General features: G+C 34.9%; 1 protein-coding gene across 1 annotated transcript in view; it reads right to left on the bottom strand.

Annotated features, from left to right (window-relative positions):
• Positions 1-18,583, bottom strand: part of LOC148954987 (calcium-activated chloride channel regulator 1-like) — a 228,153-nt gene that overhangs the window by 22,003 nt on the left and 187,567 nt on the right. The window contains exons 8-9 of the mRNA XM_089099575.1: positions 17,862-18,191; positions 13,512-13,733 (exon numbers count right to left, since the gene is read on the bottom strand). Of these exons, the coding sequence (XP_088955701.1) occupies positions 13,512-13,733; positions 17,862-18,191 (552 nt within the window). The remainder of the gene's footprint in view (positions 1-13,511; positions 13,734-17,861; positions 18,192-18,583) is intronic.

Raw genomic sequence — 18,583 nt, 5'->3', positions numbered from 1 at the left:
TATTACCCAGGACTCTGGATATGCAAGAATGCATAGTTCATGAAACCTAATATTCTTCTTCTGTCTCTTGATAAACGAGGTAATTAAGTACAGTGTAATGATATTAAAAAAAATAAAATAAAAAAAAAATAAAAAAAGAGAGAAAACTCAACAATAAAGAAACAAACAGCCTGTATGAAACGAGGTGTCTTCAACGCTGATAAAGCAAAGATAAAAACTAAAATAACCTAAAAAAAAATAAAGTTCAAAACCAAGAAATAAAAACCAACCAATATCAACATCTACAATTGTCGCTACTGTGATTGAGCAAGGGCACCGGCAGAAAATTTTCCAGGGAGAAGGGGGGGAGCAAACGCCAAAATATCAGTGGTGGCTGCGTGACATGGAATATATTTCAGGAATTTTTTTTCGTAGGAATAAGTATATTTTTAAATACTCTTAGCAAAAAACTCCCAAATAAAAAGAGCTATTAAATTGCCTGCAAAATGAAGCAAAATACACCCCCCCCCCAAAAAAAGCAAGCGATCTTATTAAAAATCTCTTTAGTAGATACATCATATCAGAGAACCTTACCGCAGAGATTTCAAGCTCCAATCTTCCAAATGTGGAATTTCGCTTTTTTTTCAGAAGAAACATCGTCTATGCATGTTTATTTGTTCTGTTGTTTCCCAAAAGCGATTGTATCAGACTGAAGGTCCAAGATAATTGGGAGGGAGCTCATTCAAACGTAAATTTAAAGCTCTTTTTTAAGTGACCATACAGATTGGACCAGGGAAAAAAAATTTCTTGCTATTTTAGGGTACAAAACTACGACTTTACCCCGAAGAGGATGAGTTTTCAATTAATTTAAAATTCTGAAAAGCTAATTGATATAAAAGTATGAATAACTATATTTTAGGCTTTCCAGTTGTAAAAGAAGTAATGCCATACGGTGGCAGCAGTGGATTCAACCAAGTTGATTCGCTTTACTTGTAATGAAATTAGGCTATGTTTGGCGATCTGTAATTACGTATCAGCTATAATGAGGGGGGATGAGTCATTGTTTTGGTGGGGGAGGGTAGATTCATAAAAAAGTACATTTAAGGGACAAACTGCTTACTCTTCGCGAGTTTTCGGATAAATGTTGAAAGAGGTAGGGGGGAGTAGGAATTAATTAAATTGTTCCTCTATACAGCTAAAATGTTACATTCCGAAATAAAAAAAAGAGCTTTTCAACTGAAAGCAAGGAACAGATTTGAAACCTATTGAGCAGATTATTCTTTATACGAAGGAGGCTGTCTCCTCCTTAGCTCCTTATTTTATACTGTGAAGTTTGGCTTTTTTCCATTTTTTTTTTTTAGAAAATTTCCAATTGGAAAGATAAGATTTTTCAAAGCACTAAAAATACTTTTGTTGAATGAGTAAGGTGTTAATATGGGGCAGTCCCCCTTAAATACAGAGTAATTTATATTTGTTTTAAGTTTTAAACTTGCTCCTTATTTTAGTCAAAAACCCTTTTCTATTTGTTTAATTACATTTCATGAAACTGTAAAGTTTTATGAATGCAGTACTTTCGGTAACGCAGAAAAAACGATAAATATTTAATGATCTCTGTTTGGGTTTTGATGGATAATCAAACAGTTCGTGGTAATGAACTGTAAGTATGGAGTGAGCTGGCTCAATATCGACCAAAACTCCAAAAACATGAATTTTGACACCAGTTGATATATCAAAAGAATTAGATTATTATACTGATTCCAAATATGTAAGCTTCATTAAGTTCAGTTTTACCCATCAAACGCTACAAGCCTGAGAAAATTTGTCTGATTTTCTAAAAAAGGGGGGAAGGCCCCTTTGAAGTCATATAATTTTAATGAAAATTGCATCATCAGATTCAGCGTATCAAAGAGCCCTACTGTAGAGATTTCAAGCTCCTATCTACAAAAAGGTGGAATTTTGTAATTTTTTCCAGAAGAAAGATAACGGATACGTGTTTATTTGTTTGTTTTTCCCCCCAGGGGCAACCGTATCGACCCAGTAGGCCTAGACCGTCGAGAGAGGGCTCATTGTATTGGAAATGAAAGGTTCTAGTGCCCTTTTTAAGTGACCAAAATAATTGGAGGGCAACCGATCAAAACCGAAGACATTTTGTGATAGCTTTTTTCTTCAGCATAGTTGAAAGGCCCAATAACTATGTCTTTAGAGATAAAATGGCCCCTACAGCCCCTGGGTAAAGTTTTTTAAGTTATAAAATTTACGCATTGTTTTATTTGTTATTGTAAATTTTTCGGGTGGGGAGGGGAGGAAGAATTTTCTGCTGGGAGGATTTTACACAGGGGAATTTTCCAAGGAGATGGAAGTTTCCATGGGGTGAACTTTTCAAGAAATTTTACACATGATAAATTTGCCAAAATTCCTATACGAAATTTCTTTATATGTCCTGCTTTTTCTTTACCGATCCTAGTTTAGGCGTGGAGATGTTAAGGGTAATTGTTCGGGGTAAATTTTCCCAAGGATTGAACTGCTTAGAGGGTATTTCTGTCAGGAGGGGGATTTTTCCGTGAAGGTGGAGCCAGGTATACTGGAGTTATTAAAAAAACGATCAGAAATTAAATACCAAAACAAGTTTTCTTTCAGCTGAAAGTAAGGAGCAACATTAAAACTGAAAATGAACAGAAATTATTACGTATATGAGGAGGGTTGCCTCTCCTCAACCCCTCATTCTTTATGGTAAAGTTTAAATTTTGTGCCAATTCTTTAAAACAAACTCCTGAAACACAAGGGTCGTTTAATTAGAATAATAAGTAATTTTTTTTAAAGTGCCAAAAAACTGTAGCGTGAAGAGCGAGGTTTTGAGGAGGGGGGCAACCCTCCTCATATACGTAATAACATCTTTTCGTTTTAAGTTTTAATGTTGTTCCTTACTTTCAGTTGAAATAGCTTTTTTTTATTTAATGAAGCTTACAATCATGATTCTAAAGGTAATGAAAAAAGCATGTCAATTAAAGTGAAAGTAAAAAAATATGGAGAAAGTAATAAATTAAAAAAATTACCCAAAACAATAGAATACTTACAAAAACTAAGATATAAACTCCCAAAATTCAGTTCTGTTGAGCAATGCCGAAGCGTTGGACGGTTATTTTTTAACAATATCGACAGTTTTGAACTTGGCTATTAAACACCAAAATATTTGATGCCTTTAGGATCAATTGTTTATAAAAAAGTAACGCATAATCAAAGTAGTTTGTTCAAAGTAAAATATTAAAACTAAGATCAAGAAGATAGAATAAAATTTTTTAATTCAATATTTCTAATTTAATTTTCAATACAAAAATCAAGATATTTGACACCTCTATACTTCATAACTGTAAAAAAATAAATCTTTTTCAAAGTGACAACTAGATAAATACAATCACTCCTGGGAAAGTTGATAAATGACAATAAAACACGAAAAACGTATCCGTTCACGGAGAAAATGCAAAAATTCCCAGCATTTTGTTCAGGGAAAACATTTCTGATTATAGTGGCTTCATACATCAGCTCACGGGTACCCTGGCAATGCAAGCAAAAGTTAACTGCAATTTTTTTTACCGGACTTGCCCCTTATTAATTTGTCTTCCTTGTGTTTTCTTTAATTATACGAATTTTCTTGTGTACTAATAACCAGCTGCGGATCCAGCGGGGGGGGGGCGAGGGGACGCGCCAACCTAACGTAGTCTAAAGTAGTATAAATTACTTAATTAACGCAAGTTTGCGTCAATTAAACTTGCTCCTAACGCAATTTTATCGGATCAACCTATTTTGCACCCCCCCTTAAGAAAATCCTGGATCCACCCCTGCTAATAACTGCACTAATTGCTAATAAAGAAAATATATATTTAGGATCGCCATAAATAGATTTCGCTACCCAACGTCACCTTTTCGTCTTCACTTATTCCTAGCCTTAGTGACTTAGTCTTCTTAACATTAATTTTCAAACCTATTCTAGCACCCTAAAGTCGCAAAACCTCTAAAAGTTCATTCATTTTGCTCACACTTTTATATAGGATGCTTAAAATCATTAGCATAATCTAGGTCCAGGCGAGTTTTCTTCCTTAGTACTAAGTAACTTGGTACCTGCAGAGACCAGACTAATGCCTGAATAATTACCCCACTCACTCTTATCACCTTTCTTATGCAGTGGTTTAATAAGGGTTTTCCTAAAATCGTTAGGTACTTCCCCTTTTTCAAAAATCATTTTCAAAATCCTCAGTAACTTATTTCTAACCTCAGAGCCACCATATTTAAGAAACTCATTTACCACACTATCAGCACCTGTGGCCTTATTTTTTTTTTTATCGTTTTAGTACTGTCGCTAATTTTTCCTCACAAAACAAATCTTCCTTCACATCCAAGGTATCACAAACTTTTCAATTTTCCTCTATATTCTTATAGAGGATATCTATATTCTTATTTATTCCTCTATATCCTCTATATTCTATATTCTATAGGCTTTAGCACATTCTCAAAATGTTCTGCTCATCTCTATTTAAATCTTTCCTTATCACTAATTGTGGCTCCGTTCCTATCTTTAACAGGGACAAGGCCGGATGACATAATCAGCAACTTCACAAATTGTTTTTCTAAAATTGTTTCAACCGTCTTCCACATTGTCAAATACTAAACTCCCAAGTTTAGTATTCAACTGTTCCTGGAAAGTTTCTCTCAAATTCCCATCATGGAGTCTACCAACATCATAACTTCCCGGGAGTTAGTTACCCTTCTGAAATTTCAGCTTTGAATTAACCCTAGACACTACTTATTAACATTTCTAAACATTATATTGATGTTTCCAGAAAACTAATGCATATTAGGGGATTCTCTTCCTCCTACACTTTACTAAAACAATCATCCTCTACATTTTGCCTCTGTTATAAACACTGATTATTATGAGCGTATGTTTCAGTGGTACTTTTGTCTCCATTTTTTTTTCTTTTTATAATAAATTATTATCACTGCTGCTAGGGATGACAAAAAAAAGTGTGGTCACATTCTTCCTCCACATTCCATGGTTCTCAGACATCCAGAGTCGAAGCAAATTCATGTCGTGTGTTTTTTTTATGCTAGGATGCAAGGCCGTATCCCCCCAAAAAATAATGTTTGTCCTACTCGTAAAAACGCAAAAAAATGAATATAAATAAATTTTTGAGGGTTTTTTAAAGTTTTTTAACCCCCCTCCCCCGAAAAAATATTTTGTTAAACACTTCCCGAAAAAAAATCCTGGATACGGCCCTGCTGGGATGTTTCATGATTCAGAAGATTATTTTATTTGCATGTGTCAGGCCAGATATTTGGCTCTAAGTGGTACCTGGAGTTTATGAGATCTGGGTCCAATTATCTTAAACCAGCACAGCATATGCTACACATCTTTACATAGAAGACTTTCTTTTCTTCCAGATAACTAAAACCTTTTAATAACACGAGCTTCCTTGAATTGAATATTGAAGTGGTAACGCAATACTGTCTGTTATATTGTCACATTTCAGTGAAACACATTCATTTATACGCCCAAGGAAATTTCAATTTCCTGACAGGTCAATACAGGGCTCATCTTGATCCGGCCAGTGTCTAAGTGTTACTTTATGTAAGCCATCGTAGAGGTGTGAGCATTCTAAGAAACTACTTAGTTTGCTAAGGGTTGAAATTAAAGAACAGAAACTTCAAGGAGGATAAATTTTTTACAACGGTTACTTTTTTGTATCTTGAAGTCAACTATATTGAAAAAGAAGAAAAGAAAATTTATGAAGCATTGTTAGATGAAAAAATAGATGAGAAACTGATAACGTACGATTTTTGAGAAAGCGATAAAATTTGAAGCGTATAAAATGCGACTTATCCAATTTTTGAAAAAAAACAAGAAACTGATAAAATGCGACTTATCTGGTTTTTGGAAAAATGAGAAAGTGGAAACATCCGACTTGTCCAATTTTGGTTTAATGAGAAATTGATAAAATAAAAGAAAGAAAGAAAGGTTTAGATGGCTAGGGCACGTTCTGCAGATGAAGGATGACAGGTTGCCGAAGATTGTCCTTTTCGGCCAACCGTCTAGGGCTAAGCGGAAAGCAGGTCGTCCTCGTCTGGGTTGAGAGGATGTCGTATAAAAAGATTTAAAGAAATGGGAACTTCCTGGGAGGGTGTAAAGAGGCAGGCTATGAATAGATTGGGATGGAGGAGGAGCGTACGTAGCTCTGTTGGCCTCAAGTGCCTTGGGGCTGAGGTGAGTTATTATTATTAGTAGTAGTAGTATTACGTCGAAAATACGTCGGACATATGGGGAGATGTGACCAATCAAGTATATAACTATAAATTCAACACCATTTATTTTGCAAAATTTACAACTCAGGACTATGGATTAACCCGATTTTTGAACTCTCTCAGACGAATCTAATGAATGAGTCGGAAGTAATTATTTTGTTTTGCATAAATATGTTAGTTTTCATTTTAATGCTTTAGGATTTCTGCTGATGATGATCGCTGTATATATGAGCGAAATAACCAGACTTTAGTATCTGTTCTCCTTGTCTAATAAATGGACTTATTCCCATTTGAATGTTTATTTGTTCAACTTATCCGATTTGTGGAAAAATCAGAAACTAATAAAATGGGACTTATCCTATTTTTGGACGAGCGTGAAGAGTAGTATAACTAACACTATGAGATCAGACACTGGCAAATGTTGTTCTATCCCACCCTATTTTAAGCTCCATCTTTGACAAATTCTAACCAAGTAACCCCAAGCTTTGAGACCATTTATAATTTTACTTTCTAAACTGGCGTGCCCAACTTTTCGCTTATTTCTTTGTAATTTTCTTAGTAAAACTGTCCCTAAGATGTCAGCTCTGTGTAATTTAATTGCAAGCCACGTACACAGGGGTTGGGCCTACGCCTCATCAAAATCCTGATGTCTGTACAATAAAACTGCTTGTATTTTTCTATAATTCACAAACTAGTATTTTTGAAACTGTTCATCCTCACCTATAGCCAGGGGTGTCCCAAGGCTTATTTCATTAGAGGGGCGATCTTTGTAAAGTTTTACAGAATCACTACCTGATTTATGCCGAATTTTCTGCAGAAATCAAGAATTTTTCTAAATTTTGGGCAATTTCGCAAAATTTCTGCCGAAATTTGCGCCTTCGGCGAAAATTCAAACGAATTCCAAAAACGTTGGAGGGGCGCCGCGCCCCTCGTCACGCCCTGCCTATAGCCCCCTCCAACACCAAAAACCAGCAACAGAGCTTTGCGTAGATGCCGTCGGGATAGATCTCTGAACTATTTAAATCGTTAGTAGTGTCCACCTTCTATTTGAAGACGTGAATGCCTTGAAAATTATTTAGTGACATTACTTAGTTGTACAATATGATGCTAAGTCTTTTTTAATGGACCTTTTAAAAAAGTATTTCTCTCATTACAATCAATTTCAATTTATTCAAAATATATTTTAGGCTTCCATTTTCTTACATGGCTCCTGATATTCTCCTTTCTGAACAAAAAGTCCATAGCCTCATTATCAAGGTCGATACAGTTCAGTTGAGAGGCAAGCAACGGTCCATAGAGGCTTTCACGCCCTTCTTACCATCAATAATTTCCCTGTAGGGTAATTACCTAGGGCTCATCAGAACATCTAGGAATTCAAATTAGTTATACAATTCCCACTTGAGCAGGTAAAAGAGAATAATGCATAAAAACACAAAATTTTTGTAGGCATGCCAATTTGTCTAGTATCTTTGGATAGGATTATTTTTATTTGACATGTAGTTTTAACGATTTAGTAGATTAACATTTTTTAAATTATTCCCTTTCTCCCATATATACTATCAAAGCCATATCAAAATAAGGGGGTGGGGACTTCAGCAGAGCCTAGGGCTGGTGGTGCCAAGGAAAAAATTAATTACAGCACCCTCCTCCCAACTCAAATATAAGCAAAAACAGCCGAATCAAAGTGAAAATTTGTTCAAAGTGGGAAACCCCCAAGCCACGGAGCCAAGGGCAGCTGCCCCAGCCCCCCTTGAACATCTCTGGGTTCAGGTTTTGAACCTCCTTGCCCGAAAATTTTCTCCCACTCTGAAAAGCAAAACAAAATACATATAAACAAGTTTTGATGAGTTTTCAAAAAAAAATTTGTAACCTTTCCCCCGGAAAAAAATTACCCCCTCCCCCCCATCAACGTCCTAAAATCCTGGATACGCCCTTCCTTGTATGCTATTATATGCTTTTAGTTACATTTTAATTGTAGCGGCTCCCCAAAAATCAGGAAGATTTTGAAAATTTTCAACAAGAATTTACTACGTTTTGACGCATATCTGAAAAAGTGAATATTCTGTTCGAAATATGGCTTATTAGGCATTTATTCCCGATTAACATTTAATTTAAACGATCTATTTACTGCAATTTAGAGAAAGATGTCAAGCAGGATAATATTGGATGATATATTTTAAGAAATGGAAAAATGATAGTTTAACGTAAAAAAAATCAATTTCGTGACTTTCTACGTCGTAACCACTTCACAATCACGTTTTTTAGTCTTAAAAACTTTAATTTTTCAGGCTCGAAGGAACCAGAATCCTTTTAATTTATACTACATTTAGGGATAAAAATGCTTTCTGTTTCCATTTATGTGATCCTTTTTCCATTTCCAGTACCTTTTCCTTTTTCCATTGCGTGTTCCTTGAATAGTTTTCCTTTTTCCATTACGATATTGTAGAAATTTATAATGATAATTTCTTATTTAACTTAATTGTTTAACTTAGATCTAGACTTACTTGTAGTCTAAATTAAAGTTTTTAAGATTTCCATTTACCATTCTAATTTGAGTTTTTTATTATATGATACGAGTTTGCATACAATGCTCTGCTATTCTGATTAAAAAATAAAGCTTTCTAAATTTTAGAGCTTTTTTTAGCCTATTTCCTCTCGTTTTTTTGTGTATTAAATAAAAAAACAAGTTTTTTTAACTGAAAGTAAGGAGTGACACTAAAACTTAAAACGAACAGAAATTATTCCGTATATGAAAGGGGCTGTCCCCTCCTCAACGCCTCGCTCTTTACGCTAAAGTTTTTTATTGTTTTAAAAAATAGAGTCGTGAGAAAGAGTCAAACTTTAGCGTAAAGAGCGAGGCGTTGAGGAGGGGACAGCCCCTTTCATATACGGAATAATTTCTGTTCGTTCTAAGTTTTAATGTCGCTCCTTACTTTCAGTTAAAACAAGCTAGTTTTTTTTTAATTTAATTTTTGAACGTTTTTGAATAAATACAGGTTTTGATATTGGCTCAAAGTACATGAATAATTAAAACAAAATTTGCATACTAATTTACTTTTATTTGGTTAAATGGCTTTCCCAAAACTTGCTTAATTTTATTTACGAACGTTTTTATTAGTAATAAATATACGTAACTTACGAATTAACTTACGTAACGAACTTCTATATTTATATATTTTAATACGTATATTAGGGGGTTCGCCCCCTAGTCAATACCTTGCTCTTTAAGTGAAAGTTCGAATTTTGTTCCAATTCTTTAAAAATGACCGCTTAATCGCAAAGGCCGCTAATTAGAATAAATAGCTCTTATGAAAGTACTAAAAAACCTTTGGCTTAAAGACCGAGGTATTGACTAGGGGGTGAACCCAATCATATATGTAATATTTTCTGTTCGTTTAAAGTTTTGATGTTGCTGCTGTTGCAGTTGAAAAACTTGTTTTTTTATATTTAATTTCTGATCTTTTTTTAAATAATGCTGGGAAGTCCGGCGTCCCCTTAATAGCAATTTCCCTTCCCCCTTGAAAACTTCCCTCATGGAAAGATCCTCCCATATAACCTTGATCCTTGAGATCCTTGCGCTTCATTTTTTTTTGTCACTTAATAAGGGCACTAGAACTTTTAATTTCCATTCCGATGAGCCCTCCCACGATGTTCTAGGACCACTGGGTTGATACGATCACCCCTGAAAAAAAAACCAAAAAAAAAAACAAACAAATAAACACGTATCCGTGATATTTTTTCTGGCAAAAAATACAAAATTACATATTTTTGTAGATAGGAGCTTGAAACCTCTACAGTAGGGTTATCTGATACGCGGAATATGATGGTGTGATTTTCATTAAGGTTCTATAACTTGTACGGGATATTTCTCCTTTTTTAGGTAAATCAGCCAAATTTTTTCAGCCGCGTGACTTTTGATGGGTAGGATAAAACTTGATGAAACTTATATATTTGAAATCAGCATTAACATCTGATTCTTTTGATGTATCTATTTGTATCAAAATACCGTTTTCTAGAGTTTCGGTTACCATTGAGCCGGGTCGCTCCTTACTTACAGTTCGTTACCACGAACTGTTTGATATGTTTGTTTTGTGTGTAGTAAGAGTTAATATATCTCTTGGGGTACACTTTGCGAGTTCATTCACTCAAAAAAATTCATTAATTCATACGAGTAAGCACTTTAATACATTCAACATACATAAACAGAGCCCATAAATGCAGATTTTTATTTGGAAGATGGTTTGCACATTAATATCAAAATCGGTAACGAGCTTGTTTAAAAACTGTTTGGATTTGGCTGTATAGGCTATATTGGATAATATAGCCTATGAGTGGATCAATTACAAATGGAATAATTAAACCTATGCATCTTTGTGTCTTTCATGGCTCTTATGGCCAATCCAAGGAATTTTTGGAACTTTTAATGTCTCACAAGAAGTTAAATAATACATAAGTTCATTCCTATTCTCACGTCTACGGGTCTTATTTGTCCTTATGGCTTTTTTGTCGCCTCATAGCAATTATGACCAATTTGAAAAGAATATTTTGAAACTTTGCATGCCTCATGGAAAATTAAATAATGCAAAAGGTTACATACATTCTTATTTTTCATAGTTTTTATAGTCCATGTGGCTTTTTATACCCTTACGGCTGTTATGGCCAATGTAAGGGGAAAACTTGGAACTGTTGGTGACTCAAAAGAATTTGAAGTAATGCCATAGCTCGTATGCATCCTCATTTTATGTGGCCATTATTTGCTTTTATGGCTTTTTTGGCCTTATAGTTATTATGGCCAATAAAGGGCAATACTTTGAAATTTTTGATGCCCCACAAAAAATTAAAATAATACAAAAAATGATGAGCATTGTCATTCAAATTGCTGATTCATCTACATTCTACCCGACCACGCCCCCAACCACGCACTGCACTCCCGGCCGAAGGCATTGAATCAGGAGATCTGCACCTGCGCAACGGTCAGCATGCGGTCAGACCTTTGGTCAGCATGCGATGAAGTTTAAGTTTAACAGCATTAATGCTGAAAACAAACAAACACTAATTTTTAAATAAAATATATCTTAATCAAAACCAATAACGTACTTCATTTCTTTATTTTATTCTTTGAAGGATACCATGGGCACCGTTCAAACTTACTCTTAGTTTATTTCAAACTTACTTACCGTTACCGTTCAAACTTACTCTTAGTAGATTCTTTACTTTCAAATCATTTTTTCATCTTGAACATCTTTGACTGAAAATTAGTTATGATCCGTTTTTTTAGTGCATTAATACTCAAATCAAAATCCTGATCTTTAACTGGTAGATGATTAATGCGTTTCAAAACCACTAATATACATTATTTTATTTTTCTTTGTCTGTTTGGAGAATATAGCCTCTAAATAGTTCAATCATCAAAGTAATTCAACGCAACGTATTCTTATGGCTTTTCACTTAAGCTTGTTTTTTACTTAAGGTACTTAAGGTAAATACTTAAGCCCTATATTTTAGTTTTACTTGAAACAACCTACTTGTACTATTTCATTGACAATTAAGGAAACTTACTTTTTACCTCTATTTCTTTTTGGAAACAGGATGGGTCCCTGTTAAGAAAATTATTAAAAGATTTCCACAAATATCCTAATCAAGAAAGACTCCCTATTATAAGAAGGCACTCCTTAGTACAGGAAAGGCGAGTAAAAGCTTTTTACGGATTTATTTTTTAGTAATATACGGTGATTTGAAGTGTGTCCAGTCTGACTAAAATTTGATGAATTCAATAAAAAAAAACAAGTTTTTTCAATTGAAAGTAAGGAGCAAAATTAAAACTTAAAACAAGCAGAAATTATTACGCGCATGAAAGGGGTTGCTCCCTCCTCACTACCTCACTCTTTACGCTAAATTTTTTTGATACCTTCAAAAACTCTTTGTATTTTCCTAATTAAACGACCCTCGTGTTTCAGGATTGCTCCTAAAGAATTAGGACAAAAGTCAAACCTTAGCACAGAGAGAAAGGTATTGAGGAGGGAGTAACCCCCCTTATATATGTAATAATTTATGTTCGTTTTAAGTTTTAATGCTGTTGTTTTTTTTACTTTTTTTTTATTTAATATCTGATCGTATTTTAAATATTGCCGGGAAAACCGGTTCAACTTTCATGGAAAATGCCCTACCCCAATTTGTTCTCCCCAAAATTGTTCTTAGCATATTTTCATTTCAAAAAGATTTTAATTTATGACTGCTTTTCAAATCACGCCACGGATTCCACCTCCGTTGAAATTTTTTACCGAAAATCCCCCTCCCATTGGAAAGTTGTTCCCTCAGAAAATTTCTCCTTGGAGAATTTCATCCGCATAAAATTCCCCCATATAGAATTTCTCCCGTGGAACCTCCTCCCTCCCCATAAAAAGATCCTCTAGACAATTTCAACCCGATGAGAACTTTCCTCGGACAATTCTCTTAACATTTCCACACGTAAACTTGAGTGGGCAAAGAGAAAGTAAGACAAATAAAAAGAACTTCGTATGTCAATTCTGGCAAATTTCCCTTTGTAAACTCCCATGAAAAGTTCACCCCCTGAAACTTCCCTCCCCAAGCAAATTCTCCCCGTGGAAAATCCCCCTAGCTGAAAATTCCCATCCTTCCCCCAAAAATAGCTATGCAGTTCCCAATAACAAACACTATTCGTAAACAATGGGCAAATTTCATAGCTTACACATCATTCTCCAGGGCTTGTGGGGGGTCATGTTATGCTGAACAAAATGGCTCAAAATTTTGATAGGACGACTTTCGGGAAAAAAAAGAACGTGGCAGGGGGGCTACTTATCCTTCAATCTTTTTGGTCACTAAAAAGGGGACTAGAACTTTTCTTTTACGTTCGCATGAGCCCTCTTTTTATATTCTTGGACCATTTGTTCACTACGATCCCCCCTGAAAAAACTGAAAAAAAATACATGTATCCGTGATGTCTCTTTTGGCAAAAAAAAATACCAAGTTTCATATTTTGGAAGATGGGAGTTTGGAACCTTTTCAGTATGGTTCTTATATAACACTAAATGGATAACACTAAACTTAATGAATCTTATATATTTGGAAAAAGATATATGCTCCTTACCTACAGTTCGTTCGCACGAACTTTTTGATAAAGTCTAGGTGAATTCTTCAGTTAGAATTTTTATTTTTTACTTTTTAGTGTTGACATCAATGAGAATAGAAGAGGTGGGCCCAAGAACAAATAAGCTTACCTCTGTAATCTGAATTCCTGGTGTAAAATAATTGCTTGGTTTATGTTCATCACTCCTCGAGGAATAGATAGTGCCGTCTGGAGCAGTAATTTGTATTTTTCGGACTCCAGTTTTAATTTGGTCATAGAAATAAACAGCAAACAAAACATCACGGGCAATACTACGATCAAGTGTGAACGTGCCTTCAATGATGGACGTAGTATTTGATGCTTTTTCATGGATCTGAAAAACCCAGTAGGAAATAAGTTCGTTGAGCTATAACTTATTCATGTGATTTAACAAATTCTGAAAAACATGAACTAAAAAAGGCAATTTTAAGGCAATTAGAAAGTCTTACTTTTTTTTGTAGTATGTTTCTGTTTTTATGTTTTTTCTTATTCAGAGGATATTATGTTTGGGCAGAAATAGTCAGGGGTTCTGGGAAGGGACGATGTCGTTAGTTTCTCTTAAAACCTCTGACAATTACAATTTTCCGTTGGTAGCGACAAGAAAAGATTGCATTCAGTATTTTGGTGACGCCTTGAGAAATTTTCACATTTGAGGGACCTTAAAACTCCTGAGGCCCTCTTTAGAAGAGGCATAGGATAATACCTTGATCTAATTTTCTTGGGAGACATAATGTCATCTCATAATTGGCTAGTACTTAGCAAAGCTGATTATGTTCGCACTGTTCATAGCAGGTATATACACATGGGGGAAGGGCGTTTCAGGCATGAGTCACTCCCCAATTGTCAATATTCTTACATTTTTTTTCGTGTTTTACTACGTTCTAAATAAACTTTTCCTATTTTTGGAAGCTCTTATTACTTGGCTAATAGCCAAGCTCTTCTTTTAGAATACTCATGTATTTATAAAAGTAAAATCGCTTTATAAAACACTATATGTAACTGGCTAGTACTTAACAAAAGTGATTATGTCTGAACTACTCATAGCAGGTATATACACATGGGGGAAGAGGTTTTAGGCATGAGTTCACTCGAATGCCAAAATTTTTACGGCTTTTCCGTGTTTTGCTACTTCTAAATATAATTTACTTATTTTTTGAAGTTCTTATCAGCTGGGCGTCCTAACCAAAAGAGGTTACTACGTAATTGTCTAGTTTAGTGAAGTGGATTTAGGAGAAAGGCTTCTGGATTTACTCTGGTCGATTTGTGAAATATGACTTTGGAATATAAAATGTCTCGTTTATAGACGATAGCTAACGAAATTTTACGTTGTAAATAACAAGTTAATTGGTGTCATAACAAGTTACAAGGTGTCATGACTTAAATGATGATATGCCAGAAGTTTTACCAATTATAATTATACTATGTATAAAATATTTGAAACTTGTCCTAAAAAACTGAAAAATGTTCATCCCCAGGGGTAACCTCTGCTGGGAGGTTAATCCAGGTGGCAACCGGTATGCATTTTCACCAGGTATACATTTTCGGCAAACATTTCCTTTGTACACCTTCCTGGACGAAGATAATCAATATGGCAAAGTTGTCACAATTTGTCCTTCGTCAGCTTGACTTGGAAGAAATCATGTAATGGTTTCCCAAAAAATGAGCTATATAATGTTTGCATAATTTCACAATAGAGAAAAAAAGGTTTGTGGTACAGTTCTGTCGTTGAGGATTTAGAGTAAATTCTAAAATTTACTGCATGTGTTCCACAAAGATGGTGTAGCCGGTCTAGGCGTATTTCCCCTCAGATATTATCCCCCGAGTAGTCCCCCCACACCTCCCCCTAATTTCTAAATCTTCAAGGAATTTTTAGGCGGGACTTGAATTAAATTAAAAGGAACTATGAACCTGTAAATTACTTTTAGGGCCAAGTAGAAGACCAAGTCGTGCAGAACTTCCATCCACATGAACGATATACCCGTCAATACCCGTCTATCTTTACCCGAATTTCTTTAGTAAATCTATTTTTAAGAACTTATTCAACAAAACTACTATTCATCGAAAATTCTCTTGCCCAAAATTTGGCACTTGTTAATTAAACAAAACACACTCAAGAATTACGATTAGGTTAGAACTCAAAAAACGGGTTTCATAGCCACAAAGACAAGTCATGGGTGATAAAATGCATTAGACTTATAAAATATGGTCTATATATTTGTACATTAGGGGTAAGGGCGGGGGTAAAGTATTTGGACAGCGTGAAGTTAGAAAACAATTTTACTTCATAATCTGCGGAATAACTGTACCTAACACATTTTGCATGCAGACGCCCTATACTTAAACTTAACCTAATCTAATACTTAAACCTAACCTAAGCGTAATTCTTGGGTGTTTTTCGTTTAATTAACAAGTACCCAAAATTTTACTTACAATCCAATATTTGAATTCTCAAGCAGAAAACTGAAAAAGTGGAAATCCACCAATTAATTTAGAAGTATTGGTACATACACTTTAACATCAATAAATAACTCTCAATTTCCCTTCTAATGAAAACCTAGAATTATCCAGGGGAAATATGGGTGGGAATTCTCCAGCGGGGGGAGGCCTCAGGTGGAAAAAAACCAGGGGGTATACCCTGGTGGGGAAAACGCCAGCCGCTGGTGTAGCCAAACAAGTTTGACATAGGGCACACAAAACTGTGCTTAGTATTTCGTGTCTAATGGATACTGAAGGTGAAAAATTTTGACTGAGATAAGTCAAAAGGTGGTATGTCAAACATTATAAGCTTACTAAAATATTATAAGCTTAATCAAAATAATTTTTTGAGAGGGAGAGGGCAAATATTGAATTTCATTATAGGTAGTAAGATGGGTATGCGGTAAGGTGCTGTTAGGAGGGCAGGAAGGGGGAAGTCGAGCATTGATGAGTGATGAAGATTGGACTTGTCATTACTGTTTGTCTTTTATGTTTTTATTCGTCTATTATAAATTTTAAGACGGCTGTTTTTATTTTTATTTTTTGTAGTACATTGGCTATAAGCTATTTAATGTTGGTTTTATAATAGTTTTAATTAATTAATGGAATTAATACGTAAGTAGTTACGTGGAGCTTAGGGCGACATCAAAACCCCCATAAGCTTTTCTCCAGAGTAAAATTATTTTTTTTATTTATTTATTTGTGAATATTCAAATAAAAATTTAAACTTGAACTTATAGGAAAGCAAGAAATTGAAAATACACTTTGATTATTTCAATTTTTATAAAAGCATAGTTGTTTGTATGGGGAAGCTTTTTATCCCACCTTCAAGATAATGCAAACACACAACATATTGTCAGTAAAAAGAAACTGGCGACCCACTTCTTAAAAGGTACTGATTCCACAAGTGCCATGGTTGCTGTAACTGACAAAAGTAGCAGGGAAAAGATTTCGGTACTTGTCAATTAGCTGGAACCCATGCGAGAAGTCAAGTTTGTTTATTGCTAATGAAATAAAACAAGAATGATGAAAATATAGTAGTTTAGAAAAAAATGGGCTATATATTTGCACGTTAGGGGGGGGGGGGTAAAGCATAAGATATATTAAATACGCAACCTATCCTAACCTAGGTACCCTTTTTCCCCTAAACCCCAAAAAACAAAAGTTTAAATATTGTAAACGCAATGACAAACCACGGTTTGCAATCCAATTCGCTGTTATAAAAAACCCGTTTGACTTGTTTCTTAAGCATCTTCCGTATATAATATAACGCGTGGGTTCCAGCTAACTGACAAGTACCAAGATTTCTAGGGCCTACCTTTCACCAGCAAATTAAAAAAAAACTGTTAGACTTGAACTTTTTCTTAATTGGTAGTTGTTTCGTAAACAGTACAGGGTGCTCCAAATAAACAAGTCGAGGGAATCATGCCATCTATTTTGTTTATTAAATACTTTAGAATACCAGAAACAGCAGCCTGTGATCCCAACTTTAGATGCCTTTGCGTTCCGAATTTCACAAGCTGATTTGAGATCAAGCAGCACCGGCCCGTGCAAGAAAAACACAATTTTAGTTGAAACTCTGAAAGCTTCACACGTGTGGTGTTTCTTTGTAAACATGCTGCCCGGTCCCGTGTGGTGGGCTGAGTTTAAGCCAATTCTTCGGAAATTTAAGCAAGAAAGTAAAGACAATAAAAAGTTGTAGCCACATTTTAAAAGAAGCTAATTGAAACAATCAATACCGGGCACGTGAACTAGCTAGAGAAAGACCTCGTCCGTGAACTTGTGGCCAGATCCCAAGGTTAAATTAAATACCAAGCTAAAATTGATCAAATTTAGTGAGAAAACAAAAAAAATAAGAAGTTATCAAACAGCTCTTTAATTTATATCAACTGATACCCCACACCATAGGCATACTATCAGAAGAAAAACCTCTCCCAACCAAAGTGCCCACTGCCCAGGGTCAAATTGCGCCTAAGCTAAGTCTTACCGTAATGGGTATCTCAATCTCTTGATTTGGATGAGTAGCCTGATGATGCAACGCTGCCAGTAGTTCATCCACAAGTCTTGTTAACATCGTCAAGTGTAGCTCAGGTGGCAGGACATTTAACGGCACAATACCAAAGTATCCATTTGTCTTTGAAGTCAGAACTGAATGTCCTTCAAATGTCTCATTAAAAGCAATAACAGATAGTTTGACATTCTTCTGAGTGGCAATAGACGTTGCAACCTCAATCGAGTCGAGATCCATTCCTCTTAAGGGAGTAGTAACTATAATGACACTATTACCTCCTGCAAGTTTTCCTCCAAATTCAAGAGTCTGAAAAAGTTTTCATAGTAGGGTAATGAAGGCTTTTAGGCATATTTAATGAAAACACAAGCATAACTATTTAAAAAATGTAAAATAACGAAAGGATATATGATACATCTATTTTAAGAATTAAATTGTTGAGTTGTGAAGTCTGTCATTTCGAAGCTTCTTAACGCACTATGACTTGTCAGCGTTATTTTTATTAAAAATCAAAAAAGGTAATCAAATTTAGCAAATGGATACTCAGAGCATCCATTTATCTTTGAAGTCAGAACTTCATAACATTCGAATGTCTCGTTAAAAGCAATAAAAGATAGTTTGACAATCTTCTGAGTGCAAATGGATTTTGCAACCACTGTTCTTCTTGAGGGAGTTGTAACTACTCGTATAACAATACTGTT

This window comes from Artemia sp. Qi Xiang Cuo, chromosome 2, assembly GCF_049724085.1.
Source record: "Artemia sp. Qi Xiang Cuo chromosome 2, ASM4972408v1, whole genome shotgun sequence".
Taxonomy (NCBI): domain Eukaryota; kingdom Metazoa; phylum Arthropoda; class Branchiopoda; order Anostraca; family Artemiidae; genus Artemia; species Artemia sp. Qi Xiang Cuo.
This window is presented reverse-complemented; position numbering and strand designations above follow the sequence as displayed.